Source organism: Astatotilapia calliptera, chromosome 12 (assembly GCF_964374335.1).
Source record: "Astatotilapia calliptera chromosome 12, fAstCal68.1, whole genome shotgun sequence".
Lineage (NCBI taxonomy): Eukaryota > Metazoa > Chordata > Actinopteri > Cichliformes > Cichlidae > Astatotilapia > Astatotilapia calliptera.
The window spans coordinates 685934-710083 of record NC_137433.1 but is presented as its reverse complement, the minus strand read 5'-3'; the positions used below and the strand labels follow the sequence as shown (position 1 = coordinate 710083).

The 24150-nt window shown below is 41.9% G+C and overlaps 1 protein-coding gene and 1 long non-coding RNA gene across 3 annotated transcripts in view; both read left to right on the top strand.

Moving 5' to 3' along the window:
• The first annotated feature begins 1629 nt into the window (after nt 1-1629).
• Nucleotides 1630-24150, top strand: part of zfr (zinc finger RNA binding protein) — a 44009-nt gene continuing 21488 nt past the window's right edge. The window contains exons 1-8 of one of the 2 annotated variants that reach the window (XR_013912406.1): nt 1630-1786; nt 1935-2016; nt 5280-5562; nt 8040-8178; nt 14498-14716; nt 15116-15351; nt 18635-18838; nt 19135-19447. Coding sequence is in view for 1 of the 2 variants with exons in the window: in XM_026186177.2 (XP_026041962.2) it covers nt 1750-1786; nt 1935-2016; nt 5280-5562; nt 8040-8178; nt 14498-14716; nt 15116-15351; nt 18635-18838; nt 19135-19447 (1513 nt within the window). In the remaining variant the exon portion in view is untranslated. The remainder of the gene's footprint in view (nt 1787-1934; nt 2017-5279; nt 5563-8039; nt 8179-14497; nt 14717-15115; nt 15352-18634; nt 18839-19134; nt 19448-24150) is intronic. The other variant, XM_026186177.2, reaches the window with a different exon arrangement.
• LOC113032976 (uncharacterized) lies at nt 5919-6746 on the top strand. Its single transcript, XR_013912407.1, has 2 exons — nt 5919-6057; nt 6638-6746. It is a non-coding gene; the product is annotated as an uncharacterized LOC113032976 (long non-coding RNA).

The window sequence follows — 24150 nt, the reverse complement described above, 5'->3', positions numbered from 1 at the left end:
TGTCACGTCACAGTCTTATAACTGTATTTTCCTGCTCCTTCACTGCTGTAACCCTGCAAATGCAGCTCGTCTGTGAAGCACTTTGATGTACCTGAGTCTTTTAAATGTGCTATAGAAAGAAAATTGAAACTGAAACAACAACAGCAATAATAATAATAATGGTACTAAGACTGATTATAGTTACTATTGATGATTACTATTAGTATTAAGAGTTTCACTTTCTTCACTTCACCTTGAGGTAAACTTGTTTATTTGCAAAGAGAAGTAGAGGCATGGCAGTATCTGGATGATTCAGATTCACTAACAAACACACAGTGGTAAGAACTACATTTGTACAGGTTTTCTGTATTTTTGTGTGTGCACTTGTTGTTGTTTTTTTTTTGCACTAGATAAGAATGTTTCTATACACATACTGAGTGCGGCCCAATGTTTTTCATAGGAAAATTGTATCTACTTAGTCCTTCCTGTATGTTCCTTACATTGCTACACTGATATCAATGCACAATTTTAAAGGTTTAACCAGCCAAAAGGAAACGGTCAGGGCTGCAGGGAAATCAGATGTCAAGAGGGAATGTTAACTTCACCTTGGAAGATGAGGGACAATTCAAACTTTTTATATTTTGTGTTTACTGGTTCTTGGAACATTCAGAGAATACTCTGACCATGACAAATACCAGAGTTTGAGGTCTTTTATACTTTATATTCACACACTGATGTCCATGCTGTGAATTTTAATGCAGCAGTTTTAGCTCATCCTGTTGAAAGACTAAGCTCCTGCCATGGTAAAGGTTCTGTTGTCCAGATGTCCACAGTTCACAAAAAATCACTACTTCACCTAGAGTATCAGTCACATTTTAATCAAACTTGCACAAACTGATCACCTAATGACTCTTCACCCAAACCACGCTCAAAGCCAAGTTCACGTTTATTTATTTACAAGCAGTATTATGTGAACTGTGATGGATTGTGATGTTTCTCACATGAGTAAGATGGACCATGTTCATGTCTAACTGTCATGTCCATGTAACAAACTTTATGCATGAAATGAATACTTAAATCTGTTTTATTTTAATTTTTTAAAATAAAACCTGAAGCATAAATGACTGAAAATAAATTTAAATTAATGTACAAATTTAAATGTAAGATCTGAGATCAATCTTACAGGAGTGCTGACATAGATGTTGGAAGGCTTAAAGAATTACTTAAGATAAACAAAATGTCCCCAGAACCCATTTGTTGACTTTACGTAAAATTCTAAGTCAGTCCTCTACATCAGGTTTGTATGTTGAAACGAGTAATATTTGACAGTGCGTGCTTTATGGATGTGTGGTGTGAATATGAGTGATCAGTAAGATTAGAAAAGTACGATTATAAATGCCAGTCCAGACGTTCATCGACTGAAAACATCTGCCGCTCAGTGAAATGTAAAAAAGCGCGAGTGGGGTCTGCTGAGCAGCTACAGTCTCATATGAGACCAGAATGGGAGCAGCTGCTGTCCTCAGTATGCACACATTTACGGACTGTTGTTAAAAGACACCGCACAGCGGGACTCACGGCCCTGTCCCAACGCTATTCAGACATGTTACTGCAGACTGAATGCATGTGTGTGTTTCTGCTCACTGTAGGACCGCACCCAACGCTAACGTTTTACCGTTCTGCGCATGCGTCATGACGCCATTTCCGGGTGCGACATGTAATATATATAGCTTGGTGTAGCGCTGCAGAGAGTGGGTAGAATATACAAAACCAATGATTCCCATATGTCCAGTAGTATCCTTCACCTATGGTAAGTATCGACCAAATGTGAATTTATATTAAGGACAACTTTAAAAATGTTGATGTGTCTGCAGGCGTAAGAAAGGCAATAAAACCGTGAATAAATAGTTGTTGGACCGCTGCTAACGGTTAGCTTATCCTGTGTGTGTCCTCCGCAGTGCCTGGCCGGCTTGGTGAAGATGCCAAAATGGCTACCGGCAATTACTTTGGATTTACCCACGGCGCTGCCGCTCAGTACAGGTAGGGGGATGCGGGATACGTGGCTGGTTGGGTTCCTGTGTGCTGCATAATGCTTCTGTGGTCGAACGATGGCTTGTTTATATGCTGTACGTACATATTAATATTAAGGCTTGCTACTGCCCACTGATCCCGTTGTTCGCATTGGGGGAGGGGGCTGTTGTTCCCGGTGCTACGGTTGGACCTTCTCCACAGTTCCGACGGAAAACTACGGAAATAAACGTGAAGCACTGCCGATCCACTCCAGACCGAGGCCGAACACATGGGAGCCTCCATGGGGGTCGGACATCCAAATACGGGACAGCCCCCTTATGTGTGACATTATTAGACTTTATTATAAGGACCAACTGAAATAGTTATTTGGTAGGAAAATATAACCTGCCTTTCACTGCACGGCTGAACACTCGTTATCCCAAAACATGCATCTCATGGGAGAGTGCAGGATTATTATAATAATTATTACTATGATGATGTTGTTGCTGAGCAGCACCTGCTCTCACAGGTGAGTGTGTGTGCTGGGATGCGGTCGGTGTCAGAGCAAAGGGAACAGGGCTCGGTCCAAATTCAGCTGCAGTCAAAAACCTTTTTAAAAAAGCTTTACGGCCTAAATGTGCCGTTTCAGTGCTCACCCCGAGCATAATGGTATGCATTCAATCACTAAGTCAGGCCTCTGAAGCACGAGCAAGCCACCTGCTAGTTTTGTATGAATTTAATCTGTTATTTTAACAAAAGGGGGGGGGGGGGGGGGTTGCATACCAACAGCCTCGGCCCTGTTCTAGCCAAGTGTTCATGCACTTTTCTTTTACTTTTCTTCAAACATAAACCAAAGGAGCACCGCTTACTCTCCAAATGTCCCCGTGAAATTTCAGCACTTTGGAAAAGTTGAAAGTTTCCAAACTGCTAAAATGTCCCCGTGACTGTAAATGGTTTCTTTGATTTTACATTGTATTGTAGGCTTCGGGCATAATTATTCTACCTTTGACATTTTAATTTTGTACACAAGATTTATGGTGAAATGGTGGTAGAGCAGCTGCTGTGGTGGAAGCCATGGTCAGCAACATGACGTCAGCTGTTTGTCTAATTTATTTTTTTATTTCTGAACAAAAAAAGGTGGGAGCTTTGGATCCAAACTAACCCGTTAAAGTGTGCGAAGTAGTGAGACTGTTGTAATATGGGGTAAACAGATATTCAGGCCCCGAAATGAACTATATCACTGATGTTTTACATTGTCCTCAGATTGGATTGTGTTGCTCTCCTTGAGTATGACAAAGATTGTGTTGGTGTCACCGTATAAACACTTAAATCACTTAGGCATTTGAAGCACCAGTGGAAAGAAGGTTAGAGACCACCTTTCACCTTGAACCAACACCTGGTTGTCATAAGGTGACAGGTGTAGTACTCTAACACAGACAGGGAAACACTCAGTAACACCAACCATGGTTGGTTAACCTAAGAAGCATGTGTTATGTGGCTGGAAGCTGGAGCGAGCACACAGGCAGAACAAACTCCAAATGATGATGCATGCCAACGCAGACCCAGCTGACTCGGGCAGCAGCGCTAACCACTGTGCTTAAAAATGTCTTGTTTCAAATCAAACTGGACTCTGAATCCTGTCAGTATCCTGGTTTGTGTGCTGAATCCACATCAACAATGTTTTTACATGACAAAGGATTCTTGGAAACTTATACAGTAACCCTATTTGTTGGCCCCGTCTCCATTTCCTTTCACTCTCATCACGTCTTATTGATCTGCGTTGGCGCCTTTAGTCCTTGTGATGGCTTTCTCTCTCAGCACGCTCTGCTCTTTACCCGTCCTGGATGATCATGACCATCAAGTCACTATATTTCAGGATTTAGTTTTAGGATTGTTTTGTTAACTCCACATTAATAAAATGGAGTAACACAGTACACTCATCTTTAGGCACAGCTTGCATGTTGCAGGTTGGACCAATTTTGCCTTCTGAACTCCCTCAGGTCTGCGCAGCCTAGTTTCAGCAAGGTGCTGAGAACATTCCTGAGGTTTTGGGAAAAATCTGAGGAATGTTCAGATTCCTGAGAACATCTGAACTTAAATGAAGAGGATCAACCTACAGAGGGGTGGATTTAAAGACGATCTTAAAGTCAAAGTGAAATAATGATGTGACGGCCTAGTTCATTTCCCCGGAGATTCATTGCAGCAACTTAGGATGATACTCATTAGTTGTAATGCTGTGTTTTGCTTACAGGGGGACATGTGACTGTTGGCTGTTCTTCTTTGTATTATGGCAGGGTCTTTACCTTACAGCAGGGGTGTCCAACTCCCGGCCTGGAGGGCCGGTGTCCTGCAGGTTTTAGATCTCACCCTGGGTCAACACACCTGACTCACATGATTCGTTCATTACCAGGCCTCTGGAGAACTTCAGGACATGTTGGGGAGGTCATTTAGCCGTTTAAATCAGCTGTGTTGGATTAAGGACGCATCTAAAACCTGCAGGACACCGGCCCTCGAGGCCTGGAGCTGGACACCCCTGCTTTACAGCACAAAGCACCTTGAGACAACTGCTGTTGTGATTTGATGTTATATAAATACAATTGAATTTATCAGGAGGAGAAGTGCTTTATTACAAATTAGTCCACAAAGTAAACCTGATATGTGTTACAGCTGACCTGTACAGAAGAGCATGCAGTTGCACCATAATTGTCATGCACATTTAAATAAATCAACAAAAAGTCTTTATATGCCAAATAATTCAAGGTATGTATTAACAGTAGTCTATACTGCACGATTCAGATGATAATTTAAGGGACCCCTGAGTCCCATTAGTGGGAGGATTTTAAAAAAAGACAATTTTTAAATGTAATCATGGTGGCATAATCTCAGCAGGGTCAAAAGAATCTCCATACATGCTTTGGTAGTTAGTACAGCTGTAAAGTCTTGATGCATCCTCAGTCATCCAGGTAAGAAATCCCCAGAATCTGTTCATCTGGACGTTTCAGTGGGAGAAACCTTCCATCATCATCAGCTGACTTCTACAGTCTCAGCTGACTGCAGGTGTCCAGCCTTATAAACAGGACATTCGCACAATGACTGAAACTGGCACCACTGGGGAAACAGTGGGCTGTGAGACCAGTTTGTTGATCATTAATATGCAATTTGTCATGGCAGTTTGGGGAAAGCTGTACAGTTTTGGAGACACTGGAGTCTGAAAAAGATCTTATAACATGTGCCAAGGCATTTCTCAGTTAGACTGTCGAGATAACCTTCATGTTTCCCTTTGTGTCTCCCAGCCAGCAGCCAGCAGCCGGGGTAGCATACACCCATCCAACCACAGTGGCCAGTTACACAGTTCATCAAGCACCAGTGGCAGCACACACTGTGGCAGCAGCTTACGCCCCTGCTGCAGCCACAGTTGCAGTAGCTAGGCCTGCGCCTGTTGCCGTGGCAGCTGCTGCCACTGCTGCCGCTTACGGAGGATACCAGCCGACTCACGCGGCCACAGATTATGGCTACCCTCAACGGCAGCCTGAAGTCCCTCCGCCACCCCCACCAGTCACCTCACAGAACTACCAGGTACCACAACATTTTTCTGTAGACTCACAGATTCCAGAACATTCTTTGGAGTCTCTTTGAATGAGGAATATGGGGAGAGATGTGCTGCCTTCATTATATTTGTGGGAGCTCACGTGCCATAAATGCATTTGCAGAATTCCATTAACTAGTTTCTAATTGGACACTATCAGCAGGAATTAAATGAATTACACACAAGTTAATACATTCTCTCCATAAATGCTTTAAATCAGTCAAATTAAATGCAATGACTCTCAAAAGCTTAATGATGGCGTTTCAAAATGAGGACGGGAGAAACTCGATTGAGTTACCGGACATGATTGGTTAGTTGGCAAGCAAGTGGGTCTGCTGCCAGGAAGCTGCTGTGGATCCTTAGCTTGGGGATCTTCCTACATATCCTCACCACAGTACTTGACTCTGCCTGTGAGGGAACTGTGTCGAACGTGGCAATCCTCTGCCTGTGCACCAGCAGTGTGGAGACCTGGAAGCAACCAGCAGGTACCTGAACCTTTTCTGATGACAACTACTTAGCATCTGAAATGGAATAGATAGATTTAATGAAACTGTACAATTTAAACAGTCCAGTCGCTTTGCTTGACTAGTAAGTGTTCAAACCTAGTATGGGCACCAGTTGGTCAGCAATAGTTGGCAGATCGGACTGGGCCAAGAAATGGTTTTAGATTTGGTGTAGCAGGCATGTGTGACATGTTTAAGTTACTTCACAGCACATGGCAGCACATTTATTTTTAGTTTAACAGCCTACAGACAGCTGTCATGTTACACTGCTGTCTGTAGGCGGCATGTATTCAAACCTAGCACCACTGAGGAAATCGATTCAGCAGTTAATGAATGGATATCACATTATTCATGCTAAAATCAATTTGAATAAGGAAATGGTTGTTTTTGTTTTAAACCTACCCTTATTGAGGCGCTGTTTAAGTGTACTATCAGGAGGATGTGTAAAATATAGAAGCTGTCTAAGAAATAATAAATGCTATATATTGGTGGGGGAAGAAGGTAAATTGACTGATTTCCACCTTTGACATGTTTGTATTAATATTTCTTCTTCTTTCAGCAGTAGGGCTCCAGAAACCGGACTTGAGCTGCATTCGTTCTTTCTGGACCTTAAACCTCTGCGGTTCTGTACAAAATCTAATAGTAATGACAATAAAGTTTAACAAAATGAAGTGTTGTGGTTATTGTCACAGTTTTTGCTCTTACTGTGAATGTAGTCTATAAGAATAATGCAAAGTTAAAATGTAATTTTCTGTTTATTAATAATTAATTACTGCTTATAGCGATCAAAGATGTGTGGGTATCGTATACAGAAATATTTTAAAAGTATGTGGAAGGAGATTAAAAACCAAATACAATGTTGACATCAAAAAGCTCAAACTCAAGCTTTTAACTGTGTAACGTCTTCAAACATTACAGCTAAAATCACGGGCCGTTGTTATCAATTATCTAGTGAACATTTAGAGATCTTGTTAATTTGCCATTGAGGCAAGAGTATATATCTTACTTTATTCAAATGTATCAACATTGCCTTGTTCAGTTTTAAAATGTTATAAAGTTTTAGGTATCTTCATAATGAAATTATGTTGGGACGTCGCTGTGGAATTGAGTGAATTCTGAGAGGACCATTTTATTCTAAAACATAATACAGCCACCAGTTCCTAGGAACCGGTGGCTGTATTGTGTCCAGTATGGTATCCCCAGGGATTAGCCTGTGTGATAGGGGCTACAGGACTAATTTTCCCAGGCACTGCCATGAACCTCAAGCAACCATTTGAAAGCTGTCATGAGTACTTATTTTGCCCCCATGACTGGTGGCTGCAGCCCTGTCTCCAGGCCTGTGTGACTGGGCCTTAATCACTTGAGTCTATCACAGTCATTGTCATGCATAACTGCCGTGTTTAGGACAAATGGATGTCATGTGGTTCTTGGTCACATATCTGGAAAATATTTGGGAAAAATAAAAGAAGTCTTCATTGGATGTAGTCCAGTAAACCACTCGTGCACCTGAATGAAACACCTCCACACAGCTCTGTGTTACGGCGAACTGCTGGAACCTCCCACTTCAGAGCAGCTGCCAATGACGAAGAACCAAAGACAGAGTGAAGGTGGCCAATCTGCCCCTTGTTGCTTTTAAACATAAAACTCTGCTGCAACTAGGGGCTAATAGGAAAACCAACACTTGTAGACTGCTTTTTACCCCTCAGCTGTGAAAGGCTGATGACCTGTCCATGGTGTAAATGACACTTAGTTGATGTTTCATGTCCTGTTTAAGAGCAGACAGTTTTATCATTGATGTGAGACTTAAAGTTGTGGTTCAGTATTTGTTAGTAAAGTATTATGATAAGAAACACAGTAGACCTCCAGTAGAAGTTTGGAGTTGATTCTTTTCTCAGACGTGCATTGAAATATAGACTGAAACAGTGGCATGAACAACGATGTCTGAGACTCTGATCATTTTGCAGGATTCCTACTCCTACGTCCGGTCGACGGCTCCAGCTGTAGCTTACGACAGTAAGCAGTATTACCAACAACCCACTGCAACAGCGGCTGTTGCTGCTGCACAGCCACAACCCAGTGTGGCAGATACCTACTACCAGACAGGTACACTCAAATACACATTTTTCTACCCCATTACTACCAAATGCATTGATTTGTAATCATTTTGATTACTTGCTTATTTTACTACCAAGAAACTTTGTCCCTACTTGATCTTCTGTGAACTGTGAACCAGTGCCCGAGGCAAAGTCCATAAAACATGGACGAGCTTGACTGGTCTGAGTCCTGACCTCAACCCAACAGAACAACTTTGGGATAAATTGGAGTGTGAGCCAGGCCTTGGCATCTAACAGTGTGTGTGATCTCACAAATGCACTTCTGGAAGAATGGTTAAAAATTCCCCCAAATACACTAACATAATTTTAAATTATAATGAATTTCCTAATGAGCCAAATGTTTACAGTGAGTGATGGGACTAGACTACACACCTTAGAGTGCTGACTCTTTACAATGAAGCCATGCAGAATGTGGTTTGTCTATGCAAGGCCTGCCATGAAGGTCACACTGTCACCAGAGAATGAATTGTAAGTTGACTGGTTACCACACAGTACACTGCAAATTCAGTGTCTGTCAGCCTTGTGCGTTGACTGCACCCACCCACCGATGTGTCCAGGAAAGAGGCTACAACTGTTGTATTCCTTCTATTAACCCACTCCTTAACCAGAAACGACATCACAGTGTCAAGTGTCCTACCCAGGGAGGGAAGTCAACGTCAGATTTATTGTTATTACTGCCTTACATATGGGACTGTGCTGATATATTGTCACTGTGTGGGAAGCAAAGATGTGAGCTGTGAATAACAGGCCTGTTGGAGAACTAAAAAATTGGTATTAATTGGTCAAATATTAATTATACAAGAATGGTTACAGTGTAAATGTAATTTATTGGAGTGTGTCCTTTACAGTGCTAATAAAGAAAAGGTGTAAGACTGGATATATAGAAATCACAGGAGCAATGCAGTGTGGCGTGGTTGCTTTGTGTTTGTGTGGGAGTGAGTTAGCCTGGAACTGTTGCTGGTTCTTAGTCGGGTGGAGGAGGCACAGGGTGGTGTTTCATCTTGTCCCTGAGGGAAGCTGTGTGAGGGATGGGTGGAGGCCACTGTAATGCTGACTGCTTTGTGTGTTGGTGGGAGAGCTATCTTTACTAAACACAGCGTGGTTCCTGATCTGGAGGCGGGGGAGTTTCCACCAGTTTGTTAAGATGCTTTGAATGGCACCACAGTAGAAGGAACACACGGTGATGACACCCTTTGCTGCTCTCACACTGGTTGTGTTACCAGTGCTGAAGGCAGCATTCTGGGGCTTAAGCAGCCTGTAGATGTTCCCCTGACAGCCATGATCTCTGACTCGTCCGACCAGTAGGCTGGACTAATGATACACTACGGGTAAAGACACAGCAGGTTGTATCTGCAATGGAGCCTCTGCTCCTATGGAGTGCAGTGGGAGCTCCTATGACTGTGTTTGTGTTGGTCAGCCGTATCTCTGCTGGGAGAGGAATAAACTGAACACACTGATCAAGAAGGCCAGCGCTGTTCTTGGACGACCTGTTGACCCAGTGAGGTAGTTGGTGACAGGAGAACGGTGGCCACCCCATGCATCTCAGCCTGACGGCCTTAAGCAGCTCCTTCAGTGACGGGCTGCTGCAGCCACAATGCGTGAAAGACATGCTTTCAGCTGCTGTCACTCTACGATGTACAACAGCAGGGAATGTGAAATAACTGCTGCTATTAATGCCTAACCCCACCACGAAATACTCTGTTCTGCTATTTGTGAACTTTTTTTTTTTTCCTTCATTTAATAATAATGTATAGCTAATTGATCCCCGTGGGGAAATTACGCTCTCTGCATTTAACCCATTAACTCAGTGAAGCAGTGGGCAGCCACTAATCAAGCGCATGGGGAGCAGTGTGTAGGGACGGTATCTTGCTCAGGGGAACCTCTGGGTAGCCGTTCAGTGGATTCGAAACCCAGACCTTCCAATCATGGGGCAACCACTCTACCTACTGAGCTATCCCTGCCCCATATATTGAAACATATTATAAATTGGAGGCTAACTATGTGGCTCAGAAGCAGGGTTAGTCGACTAGTCACGATTACGTCGCGGCGACTATTTTAATAGTCAGCGCGTCGTTTGAAGCTTTGTAAGATCCCAAAAGACGCAGGAATAAGTAGTAGGATTTAAGAGTGTAATAACGGACTGAAACAGAAGATGGCAGCACTGCATGTACAAGGATGCCAGCTGCCGTTAAACCCCGAAGAAGAAGAAGAAGAAGAAGAAGAAGAAGCAGCAGTGTCCGTTATCGTAGCTGTGTCCAAATTCAGGAACCGCATCCTCCTGTGCCCGCATTTGTAGGCCGATTACGTTACAGCGACACGAGGAAGACTGTCCAAATTCCAAGACTCCAAATAATGCGGCCCACAAATGCGTCCTTTATTTCCCCAGGTTTGAAGGATGGGTCGGGTGCATACTTCGTGGCCCAACCTATCCCAGAATTCATAGCGCGGCCCTGCTCAGTTTCCAACAATGGCGGCAGCTAATTAGTTTTAATATTACTCTTATTATTCTTTCTGGGTCACAAAATAAACGTTTAACATATTTTCAGGCGAGAATGTAGCTGTGTAAACCTCAAATATCTGCTCAGTTTATCAAGACACCACATACTTTCAAAAGCGCTCCGACGTGAAGGGAAAGACAAAATGGAGTGTGGCTCATATAGACCCATTTCTGTCCTTAACATAGATTATAGACTGTTTACTTCGATAATGGCCAGGAGAATGGAAGAATTTTTACCCGACCTGATTAGTAATGACCAAACGGGGTTCATAAGACGACGACAGACCCAGGATAATATACGTAGAACTCTTCATGTAATACATCAGATACAGACATCTAAGAGTACAGCCATGCTTATGAGTATTGATGCAGAAAAAGCCTTCGACTCCGTAAATTGGGACTTTCTATACAAAGTCTTGGATAAATTCGGCTTACATAAGGGAATTGTTGATACGGTGAGGGCATTATATACTAACCCCACCGCAAGAATTAAAGTTAATGGGTCTCTCAAATAGCTTTGTTCTGCAGAGAGGAAATAAACAAGGCTGTGCTTGGTCCCCACTTCTGTTTGCTTTGTATTTAGAACCTTTGGCACAATCAATTAGACAAAATAAAGATATTAAGGGGATTACCATTGCGGGACAGGAACACAAGCTTGCTTGCTATGCGGATGACATATTGATATACCTAGATCAGCCCACTAACTCCCTGCCTCCATCCATCCATTCGCTTCCGCTTATCCTTTCCAGGGGCGCTAGAGCCTATCCCAGCTGTCATAGGGCGAAAGGCGGGGTACACCCTGGACAGGTCGCCAGTCTGTCGCAGGGCCAACACACAGGGACAGACAACCATTCACACTCACATTCACACCTAGTGACAATTTGGATTAATCAATTAACCTATCCCCACAAGCTGCATGTCTTTGGACGGTGGGAGGAAGCCGGAGTACCCGGAGAGAACCCACGCAAACACGGGGAGAACATGCAAACTCCACACAGAAAGACCCCGGCCTGATGGAGGAAGTGAACTCAGGACCTTCTTGCTGTGCGGCAACAGTGCTAACCACCGTGCCACCGTGCTGCCCCTCCCTCCCTGCCTTTGTTGATGAATTTATGCCAAAAATTTGGGAAACTCTCTGGCTATAAAATTAATATGTCTAATACTCAAATTCTCAGTTATAACTATAGCCCTCCTGCTCACTTGGTTGTTCAATATCCAATGAGTTGGCAAGCACAATCATTAAAATATTTAGGAGTTGTTATTCCCAAGGATTTAACTAAACTATTTGAGGAGAATTTTGGTTCCCTACAAAGGAGAATAGTGGGTGATATTAGACGATGGAACATGATCCCCTCTCTTTCTCTACACTCACGAATTGAATCTATTAAAATGAATATTTTGCCAAGAATATTATATTTATGCCGTTTCAATGAATGGGATAAAATAATATCGCGGTTTATATGGGGGGGAAGCGGCTGAGGGTTTGTTTTAAAACTTTACAACTACATAAGAAGGCGGGAGGATGGGGGTTGCCGTCACTAAAAAATTATTTTCGGGCTGCTCATGTGAACAGCCCAATACTTTTGCATTATTTATTACATAAAACTCAGAACTAGGCATCAGTTATGTTACACGTTTGTGCAGTTACATATGTTCTTGGTTTGTGACTGTGGTCAATTGGTGTGATACAAGCTACCAAGCACACTGGAAGACTATTGAGGAGAACATGTTTTCCTCTCCAATACAAGCTGTCTTGATGGATTCGAACATTCGAAAATGTATTGACAAGGTTTGCAACCCCTGGGTGTCGTGCACACTTAATATATGGAGAAAAGTCGTGAAAGAATTTAAACTGGAACAGGATTTGGCTTTATTTAAATGGTATGCATATGACTCTGACTTTGTCCCGAATAAACTGGACTCACGTTTTAAAAGTTGGTCTGCTAAAGGGTTATCTACATTCGATAGTCTGATTAAGGATGGGAACTTTATTAGTTTTGACACACTGAAACAGAAATACAATCTAGAAAAACAGGATTTTTATCGATACCTGCAAATAAGACATTATATAAAGACAACAATCGGTGTGATGTCAAACACTAATGTGGAACTGGTAACTTTGTTTAGACAGGCGTACAGTGGGGATGTCGATACAAGGCTCATTTCCTTTTGGTATAATTTTCTTATAAATAAGCTTCCCCACTCAACTGATTATGTGAAGATGTTATGGGAAAAGGAGGGAGGGATGTGTATTTCAAGGGATGAATGGACTCAGATATGGGAACGGCAATGGAGGAGTACTTCCTCCAACAGCTGGAGGGAATTCGGATGGAAGTCTTTGATAAGGTTCTTTATTTCTCCGTGTCAAAAGGCTCATTATGATGGGAATCCTCCTGTGTGTTGGAGAAACTGTGGACACCAACGAGCACATCACACCCATATTATGTGGGACTGTCCTGTGCTACGGACTTACTGGAAAGACATTCATGGTACATTACAAGGCATTTTTGACTGTACATTCTCTTTGGACATGAAGACAATCTTTTTTTGGTTGTATACCGCGGAACTGGTCTAAAAATGATACATGTCTGTTAAGAGCTTTACTTGTTGCAAGTAAGAAAAGTATAACTAAGAAATGGTCCTCGCAAGATATACCGACCTTGTCATTATGGTGGGAAATTACGCTAGAGATTTATAGGATGGAGGAAGTAACAGCTCATGTCAATGACGGGGTGGGTTGGTTCCATTTGTGTTGGGATAAGTGGGTCCTATATGCCAATACCCATAAACCGAATCTTCTTTTCAAAGCTTGAAACCACCAACCTAGCTAACTGGTCACTCCCGACTGTTTTTTCTTTTTTTACTCTTTTTTTTTTTTTTTTCCCCTCTTTCGTTTTGCTTTGTTTTTCCCTTGTAAATTTTGTTGATTAATGCCTGTAATCACCATCGTGAAGTAATATTTTAGAAATAAAGAATAAAAAAAAAAATTAAAAAAAAAAAGCGCTCCGACGTTTTCGGAGACGTCTGTTACCCACCAGCTCGATAGCTAGCCGGGGGCAAGGCTCACTAGACTCCCGGCAAATCGTTTTCAAACCCACTGTGGTGTATTCATAATTGTCTCTGGTACATTTGTTGTATGGGCAGTATGTGTTCATTGTTTGATTGTGTAATTATGCCGGGAGATGGTAATACAGTGAGTAAAGAGTTGGTCTTACCGCACACAGTGGTCCCGCGTACTTATTCAGATTCGGAGTAAGAATAACAAACCCACCGCCGTCTTTCGCTACTCAGGTTAAACATGATATATAAGTCACTCAGATAACTTGAAATGTTATTGTTTGGCTTTTTTCAGTGTTTTATTTGTTCCTGAGTAAATCGGTTTGGCTGAGATTAAAGTTATAGTTTTTACACAGCTGAATAAACTTCAAGCAGACAGCTGATTATCAGAAGTGTGAGATGCTCGAGAATTTACTCCGATGTCCTGTTATATTTTAGATAGCAAGGAGTTTATTAAACTTCACTGAAACAATCTGCAAATGTCATTAAAATTTAATAAACTATCATCTTGTCTTTATTTTTAGTTAGCACAGACCTGAAACACTTAAAGCTGTAAGCTAATGATAGTTATATAAGAGCAGATGCTGGTGCGATAAGCTGAACGTTTTACGTCCAATGGATGATGATCTGATTACTCGACTAATCGCAAAAATAATCTGTGACTAGTCGACTATCAAAATATCGTTTGTGGCAGTACAGCACAACGTGACCAAGCAGAACTTTGAAATTTTGTATCCTTTTCTGTGTTTTCTAGCCCCCAAACCGGTCTACAGCCAGGGGGTGACATCATACACCCAGAGCCAGCAGACTCGACAGGTGACTGTGATAAAGCCAGCTGCTCCTAGTCCAGCCTCTTCAACGTTCTCCATCTACCCAGTGACATCTACTGTTCAGCCCGTGGCTGCTGCAGCCTCTGTTGTCCCGTCTTACTCCCAAAGCCCAACATACAGCACTAATGCTGTTACATACTCTGGTAAGCTGTGAGACGTTATCACAAAAGCACTGCTCCAGGAACAACTTTTTTACTGTAGTTCGTGAGTAACATGAAGGTGAATCGTAATGCAGCCGATCAGTTGTGTTCTGGATAACAAATGACTATGTGTTTGTTTTTAGCTGTATGAGAGCGGCAATAACAATGGTAAACAATATGTCTAACATTTTTTTGATGCTAGTCATGCTGTGTTTACCTCAGAGGACAGCTACAGCGCCTTAGCTCTGTTAGCATAGCTTTGAGACCTTTCGTCTGATTCTGTGACATGTTGACTAGAAATGTTGAATATGGTCTCATTGTGTAAATAAATGTTTTTTTTCTGAGAACCTTTTGAGAAGTTGACAAACAGAGCAGCAGTAAGTAGGTTTGGATGTTTTTCAGGAACCTCATACTCTGGCTATGAAGCTGCAGTTTACTCAGCAGCCTCCAGTTACTACCAGCAGCAACAGCAGCAGAAGCAGGCAGTGGCAGCTGTAGCTGCAACTGCAGCATGGACAGGCAACACCTTTACTAAGAAGCCCCCCTTTCAGAGTAAACAGCTGAGGCCCAAACAGCCCCCCAAACCTCCTCAGATACACTATTGTGATGTGTGTAAGATCAGCTGTGCTGGCCCACAGGTGAGTTCACCGCTGAGTGCATGGATATCTAACAGTCATGTTTAAATGTAAAATGTCTTGTGATATCTCCACTTGTTTTCTATGGAGTGCCTAATGTTGGCCAGCAAGTCTTTCAACCATGCAAAGATAATACATATATGCCATGCAGCTCATCAGCTTGTCTGTGTGCCCTGTACGAGGTCTGTGGGATTCAAATGTAAATGATGCGCCATGCAGTTTGTTCCTTTTCAGCTACCAGACACTCTTTGATCAACTCATCAGTGAGTGGTAACTTTGTTGCTTTTTAAAATAATTTTTTAAAATAATTAAAGATTAATATCAGTTTGTACATGCTCCAGAGAGCTTTTCTTCAAATTCTTTAATTCTCACTGGCTTATACAACTTTGTACTTTTGTGTTACTCGCAGCAACAACTCCACCTCATTGTGAGTCCATTTAAAAAACTTGGTGCATTTCCTCGACATTTTGCCACAACGTTTCAAAGAGCCGGAAAGTAAATAAACGGCAGACAGAAATGAAGCAGGAATCTTGTTTCACGCATGCGCAGTACTGGAACATAAGTGTTTTCGGTCTTTTCAATGTGGACGCACACCTCTGTGAACAGGACTGAAACGCTAGTGTGGACGCGGAGCTTTTTCAGACGAAAATGTAGTTTTCAAATCTATCCGGGCCAGTGTGGACGTAGCCACAGACACTGTGGAAGAGCTGCAGATGCATATGATGTGCTCAACAAGCATAAACGAAGACTCACAAATGTGTGCAGTGTTTTGTGTGTAACTTGAGGAGTCGTACTTCAATCCACACACACAAATATAAAGCAGGTTGACCAAATGTAAAACTGTTTTACAAATCAATGCAAATCTGAAGTACTGATTGTTTCTGCACAATTTATTAGGTTCACCTCACGAATCTGATCATGTTACCTTGCAGAGACCTTTCTGTGCACACAGATGTCAAACCTCCTTAAATACATGTGGACACAGATCACATCGCATGCTGTTGGGTTCATTTTTGAACTGAAAGTGCATAAATGTGCTAAGCAGTTAAAGCTGTGAGTTAAAAACGGCTGCTGTGTCTGTTTGCTCACTCAGGACAGCCAAACGATCACAGAGCACCACACGCACACAGGGAACACTCTTATTGTGACTCACAGAAACTGAGTCTGATACCAGCTCACGTTTCTTCTTCTGCACCTCTGTGGAGATGACCCTTCTGCAGGCAGCACTCCTGTTACCATGGCAACCCGCCCTCCGGTCAGGCTTGCGTGAAGAGAGATTTACAGCCTTGTTTCCTTTAGCAGAGTCAGGCTTAAGATTTTATACCTTGTGGTGCTTTCACCAGTGAAGCAACCCCCCCTCATATTCCTGAGAGAAGGAGCCTTTCCCTGGGATGTCTGAGACTAATTTAATGCTGCAGCTTCTCACAGATCCACACGGGTAGGCTGCTTTCAGGTCCCAGTGTAAAGCTTTGTTTGTTTTTATTTTTTTCAAAACTAGAAGAGGTGATTTATCCATCACAGAGCCGATACACCAGCCTCTAAAGGTTCATGCATGGGTTAAATAATGTGCTCTTACATGCTGGGGAAATTCAGCCAGTGCTCAGCTGCAGACAGAGGGGACAGCATGGTCGTACTGTGTATCATCCACTGGAGTGAGTGTATGTTAAGTTATATATTTCAAATAAACAGATATTTGATTCAGGTACGGTGGAATAACACTTTAATGTTAATCTTAGCACTCTCTAATAACAGCGACCGATGGCGCGATATGGCAGCCTCGCTTCTGTCAGTCTGCCCCAGGGCAGCTGTGGCTACACCTGTAGCTGCCTCCACCAGTGTGTGAATGTGAGAGTGAATGAATAGTGGCATTGTAAAGCGCTTTGGGTGCCTTGAAAAGCGCTATATAAATCCAATCCATTATTATTATTAATGTCGGCATAATAAATGATCCCAAACATGTCAGTGGTCATCCAAGTCTTGGTGGTCTACCATTACTGTTCAAACAAATAATCCCGAACATTCGCGCCACTGTCTGTGTGTGGTAAACCGATGGTTTCTAGTAAAGCGGTTATTAGCTGTGATGATCATTTAGAAAAACAAACGCAGGCATACAGTGGAAGCCCTGATGTCCTACGTTTACACTGGGACTTGAAAGCAGCCTACATTAGTGGACCTGTGCGAAGCTTTAAACCTGCCACAAACCCGTATGGCGTGACCTATCGGGTGATTCGTCCACACGTATGGAAGGCTTTGTGAGCGAGCGAGAGAGAAGTTGCGTGTAGTTTGAGACATCTGTGTGCAAAGAAAGGGTTTTGGAGGGTAATATTATCAGATTCAGGAGCTGAACTTAATACACTGTGCGTAAACGATCAGTATTTATTCAGGTTTGGATGTACGCGTTTGTAAAATAGTTTTACGTGTGGTCAGATTGCTTCGTATTTGTGTGGATTAGGCTAGAGGCCGCACACGTGTGGGACATCAACAGTTACACACAAATCATTGCACACATTTGTAAATTTTATTTTACGCTTGTGGAGCACATCGTACACGTTTGCAACCCTTTGAAGATTAGGCTCAAAGCTATGGAGAGAAATTTGTCTCCAAAGTAGAGATGGTGTATGTGTCCTGAATCCAGACAGCAGAGGGGCCTGTAAGCTGAAGGCTCCGCCTCCCATTCGACTTAGTAAAGACTGACGACAATGAATGTTAGGCTAAATATGGTGTGTATGGATATGATGCTTGGGTTAATTTACTGATAACTAATGAACACACAGGGTTAAGTTCAATGCTTTTCACAGTCAATCATAAGATATTTAATTGTTTTATGGTTATTAGTGGACATGGAAGTATTATGTACTGAAGTCAGAGTTAAAGCCATGTGCTCAGTTTGCAGTGAGCAGACTGCTGTGTTGAGGAATCACCGGCCTAAACACAAGAAGCTGCCTGTTGCAGAGCAGGTTCAGACATTAGACGTTTGCTAGCAAAGCTTCTGGGATGGAGCAGTTAAGACCAGCTTTGAGATTTTCTACAAATCCCTCAAAAAACAGAAAGCCATTCTTTGATGGGGAGTTTATCAGAGTTGGGTGGACTGACATGGTAATGTGTCCTGAGGAGGGAAAAAACCGTGAACCATAACAAGAATGATCAAGGACGTTTCTGTAAATCTACAACTTCAGTTGACGAAGAGCAACATTTATAAAACATTTATGCAGTCGCTTGTGGGAATGTTGATTAGTGTTTTGTCTCATGAATAATCTGTGTGTCCCTCCAATTCTGACTGCATAAGACTTACAAGGAGCACCTTGAAGGCCAGAAGCACAAAAAGAAGGAAGCGGCATTGAAGGTTTCTCAGAGCAGCAGTAGCAGTGGTAGCGGTGGAGGAGCACTGGCCCGCAATGCTCAGAACCAGCTCCGATGTGAACTTTGTGATGTTTCATGTACTGGTGCTGACGCCTATGCTGCCCATATTCGTGGAGCCAAGCACCAAAAGGTATGATTCACATTCCCACTGTGTCTTTCACAGCCCACACACTCTGCTGCTAAACCCACAGATGAACAAACGTAGCACCACTCAGGGGAAGGAAGCAGGCTTTGCAGTGGTGTAAGATTTAGCATTGTTACAACAAAGAATGAAACACAGCAGTCATTTGAAGAGGCAGCCTATACTTTCTGTCCACGATGATTGTCAGTGCTCAAGCAAACCTGGCTCTACACAGGAATCTGTTCTAGTGTCTGCTGTATGTAGAATAATCAGAAAGCGTCTGTGCACTCGTTTCTCTTTTCTAGGTTGTAAAACTCCACACCAAACTCGGTAAGCCCATTCCATCCACTGAGCCCAGTATGGTTACTCAGACATCATCCACCACGACAGCTGCTCCAAGCAAGACCACACTGGCTACTTTCAGCAGTTCCAGTACCACCAGCTCTCCATGTGTGGCTACCTCCTCCTCTCCTGCCTCCAGCTCCTCCTACCTGAGGCCCATTAACCTGGTTAGCAGCGGTGTGGCAGGTGTTAAGAGCCCCCAAGCCAACAGCCTTTCTGCTGCCAGTGCTGCTTCAGTGGGGAAAAAAGTCAACACCCCCAAGATCAACTTTGTAGGTTAGTAAGTTGTTTAACAGCAATGCTCTTTGGTCTCATTTGCACCTGTTCATGAAAAATGTGAATAGTTCTGCTTAAAACAATCCTGCTTTATTTGTGACGAGCTTTCCTGATGATTGGAGGGAAACGGGAAGTGTGGCTTTTGATTAAAAGCAGAGAAACTGAAGTTGAGTCTGAAAATGTTGGTAGTAACAGTCTGAATACCAGAGCAGGAGATTTGAAGCTTTTACCTTTTGTTACTTGATGATTTAAAATAAATGCCACCCTGCTGTATTTCACTCGCACTGACTTACTGGCAGGAAGTGTGGATCATGTCCTCTGGTGCAGCTTTTGTTGTTGTTTGTTTTGAAGCGGGTGGAACAAGCAGTTCAACTTGATCATATTCATAATCCAAACATGAATTAATGGCAGGACTTTAGGCAGTGTTGTAGGATTGGGTTGTGATTGATAGGGGAGGGATTACTGAAGTTAAGCTGCAGGCAGTCATTTTTTAGGTTATTTAACAGAAAAACAATGACAGTAACCGTGTCTCATAAAGATAGAATTAATCCTTTCTCTTTTTTTTCTTTTTTTAAACTTTTATTTAACTTTTTTTTCCAACAAATACAAGACTGGTTCACATCCAAGATAGTAACACTGCACAGCACTAGAATATTACACATTCTCCAGAGTCCACAGAGAACTTGTGATAAATTATGTCCATAATTGTTGTCCATTAGAATCCAGTTTACAGGTTGCTCCCAGTGTTTCCAGTGGTTTCTTCCATTTGTCCACAAAAATTCGGGAGCTCCCATCAATATGATGTCCCGGCCTGATCAGAGTCATAACATCAATGATGAGCGACTTCCATAGAGGAATGGAGGGAGGCTCAGCCCCCTCCCATCTCAACATAATGCTTTTCCTGGCCAACATTAACAGTGACTGAATCACATGCTCATGTTGTACCAGTGAGACAGGAATATATCCCAATAAACACATTAATGGGTTTTCTGTCACCTGATGACCAATGGCTGTACTAATATTGGCGCAGACCTCTTTCCAAAGTGACTGAATAATAGCACATTCCCACAAGCAATGAAATCTAGTGCCCACTCCGGCCTTACGCTGGAGACAATTTGGAGATGTTCCCATATTATACTTACTATAAATATACGGAGAAATGTACACATTGTGCAAAATTTTGTGCTGCAGTTCTTTAAATCGGTTACAAACAGAGATTTTAGATGGAAGGAGCAGGATTTTGTCCCATGCCTGTATATCTATTTCACATTTAAGCAACGTCCCCCAAGATTTTCTCAACCATGCCAATTTATCCACAATTAGGGCATAAATCTCTGAATCAAACTTTGATACAAAATGTTTATGCTCCCTTTTATCCAGGAGAAACTTCTCCAACCGAGAAGAGGCTGTTGAGATTTGTAATGATTTAGCATTTTTTAACACATATTGTCTCAATTGCGAATACTTATAAAACTCAGTCTTTGACACAGAATACTGGGACTTCAGGGATTCAAATGATTTAAACTCACCATGTATAAAGAGGTCATAAAACCTCTTTACACCTACTTTATGCCATCCCACAAAGCTCAACACTATGTCAGAAGGTCTGGATTATTTATAAGCATTGACAAAATATTAAACGGATGACTACTGTTAAAAAGTTTTCTCAGTTTTCCCCACGTCCACATAGCATTATATATCAGTGGGTTGTGCTTTGTTACGTGAGGTAAGTCATTTAGGCGTTTCCCTAGAAAGCTAACAGGTGAGGATGGTTTACATAATACTTCCTCAATATTTAGCCGTGGCAGCCCAGAATGTTCATGTATCCAGGAAGAAAGAAACCTCGCTTGTATTGAGTAGGGCTGTTCGATATAATGATATGTATCGGATGACGATATAAAAACATCTGTCGTTTCATTTTACGCTATCGTTTGTTTCGTGGTGTCGCAAAATAAACTGTTTACAGCAATATTTGTTCATCGTTCTGATGTCACTGTAGTGGCTATATTAATTTCAAGTTCTCTCTTTCTCTTATATTTAATATAACCACACTACAGACGGACAAGCGTCTGTTTTTATGCGTTGTCGTTAGCAACAACGACGGTAACACCATCGCGCGTCTGCTTGTTTATGTTCCACATAAACCTTTCACAATAAAGCTCAAGATCCTGTTGAGACTTTTCAAAATAAACTGAATCACGTGAAAGATGCAGATTATTTACGGATGAGAAGTAAAAAAGAGCCGCCAGGTGCTAAAAAATAAACCTTAGACTCAAACGTTAGAACAGGCTTTCCCCGCAGCACGCCGTGTAATAAATACGCACAAAGAAAACGGCGCCGTTACAACTTATGTCTAAAAATGTGTAGTTTCATGCATCGGTTAAAACTAGAGATGGCACGATACCACTTTTTTATGTCCGATACCGATACCGATATCATAAATTTGGATATCTGCCGATACCGATATGAATCCGATATAGTGTTTTTTAATCAACAAAACTTTTTTTTAAATATCTTGCTGCATTTTGTATAAGTTCATACTCAAGTTTAAAACAACAACTACACTAAAGCTATTCTGTTATACCTGTATGCAAAAAAAAATATTTCATATTTCAGCAATACTGATCAATCTAATAAACTTAAACCTACACCATCCTCCCTATTCTGGTATTTTAAAGAGTACTTAGCATAAATATTAAGCAACCTAACTAATAGGGTTCCAACTCCCAGCAACAACAAAAATAAATAAATAAAAAATAGGGAACCACCCCTCACGCTCCACCTCATGATGCTTAATCGCCGTAATCAACCTTAATTTGATGCAGTGTGAAAAAAATGCACAGAAATCAATTATTTTTCAAGAAATATTAAATAGATTCAACATCTTTCTTCAACAAAATTGCAGACTGCACAGATGGTACCTTCCCAAAGGAAAAAGTACTATAGCTTACTAGGGTATATATATTAGACTTAATAGTCACTATATACAGTAATTGACTTCTATTCATTTTGCATCAAATTAAAACTTTGGGTGTCAGATAATTATTTATTAAAAGCTAGACATTTTAAATGAGAATAAGAAAGAAAAGTATGTCTTTGTGCCCCCTTTTCCCTGTTAATGCCCTATCGGCCCCCCTGGCTAAACTTTGCTAGATCCGCCCCTGCACAGTTACCAGCCGTCAGCTACATAGAAAAAGATCCTGGTGTAGAAAGAAATATTAAATAAATTCTAACAACAGCTGATCAAGCTTAAACGTGCTGCTGTTGTTCAGCCGCTGGTTTCCTCTTTCTGGTGCAAAGTGGACCAAAAGCAAACTAGAGACACGGACTGCGACAGAAAAGCCGATCAGCTGATCGTTAAGCAGTTTCATGATTGAAGTAGCAGCAAGAAGAGGCAGTCGCTTGTTAAGCTTAACGCAGGAATGCTTTACAAACATTCAGAGATGGACTTACACACTTGCTTTACTTCTCTCGGGATAACTTTGTCGGAGATGAAATGCCGGGTTGCTAGCGAAGCTCCACATGCTATCCAGACCACCTACAGGTCCCGCATGCCACAGCCGCTCTATCACGTGATGCATACTGCTCCGACGTGCTAACGTTCTGAGGTGAGTTACGGCGTGTTGCAAGTTTTGTGAGATGCTTTCGTGATATTTAATGGATCGGATTACATTTTTTATTTTTCTCCGATATCCGATCCAGTCATTTAGGTCAGTATCGGACCGATACCGATACGTAATATCGGATCGGTCCATCTCTAGTTAAAACACGACTCCAGCTACATGACGCCCAGCTGGAAACACTTCACGCAAGTTGAGATTCACAGAATTTACAGAAAATGTTACATTGTTGTGATTTATATCGTTATCGGGACGATAGATGTCTTATATCGGGATATGAGATTTTGATCATATCACACAGCCCTAGTATTGAAAGAACACAATTTAATTTAATGTTTGGCACTCCCCACCCGCCCAGATCTTTCGGTAAATGTAGTGTCTCCAATTTAATTTTGGGTTTTCTTCCTGCCCAAATGAAATCCACCAGCCTTATTATTACTTTGTCTTCTGATTTCAAAATTGCAAACAACATGCCTGTGGGATATAATATTTTGGGTAGGATTACCATCTTAATGAGATTTATTCTTCCCAGAAATGATATCGGAAGTGACCTCCATCTTGTCAGCTCCCAAATATACAAAACCTGATGGTGCCCAGTGAAAAGGTCCCCTCCACTACACAGTCATTACAACAGATTTATCAAAATTTACTTTACATCCAGATATAAGACCAAAGTCCTTGATACACCTGGTAAGAACAGGTAGAGAGTTGGCAGGGTCAGTCAATGTTAGAAGAATATCGTCTGCATAGAGCAGAATTTCAGGTTGTTTATCCCCAATTTTAACTCCATGAACACTTGGATTTTGTCTAATGGTCAGAGGCTCAATGGCCAAAGCAAATAATAGTGGTGACAATGGGCTACCTTGGGCTGTACCTCTGCTCAATGTAACTGGGGAGGATAGCAAGCCGTTAGTTAACACAGATGCTGTTGGTATTTGTATATAATTTTGATCCACCCCAGAAAGTTTTTTCCAAACTCAAATCCCATTCAATTCTACCAAATGCGTTTTCGGCATCCATAGAAACAACAACCCCAGGCATTTGATAAAAATTTATAAAATGAATAATATTAAATAGGCGTCG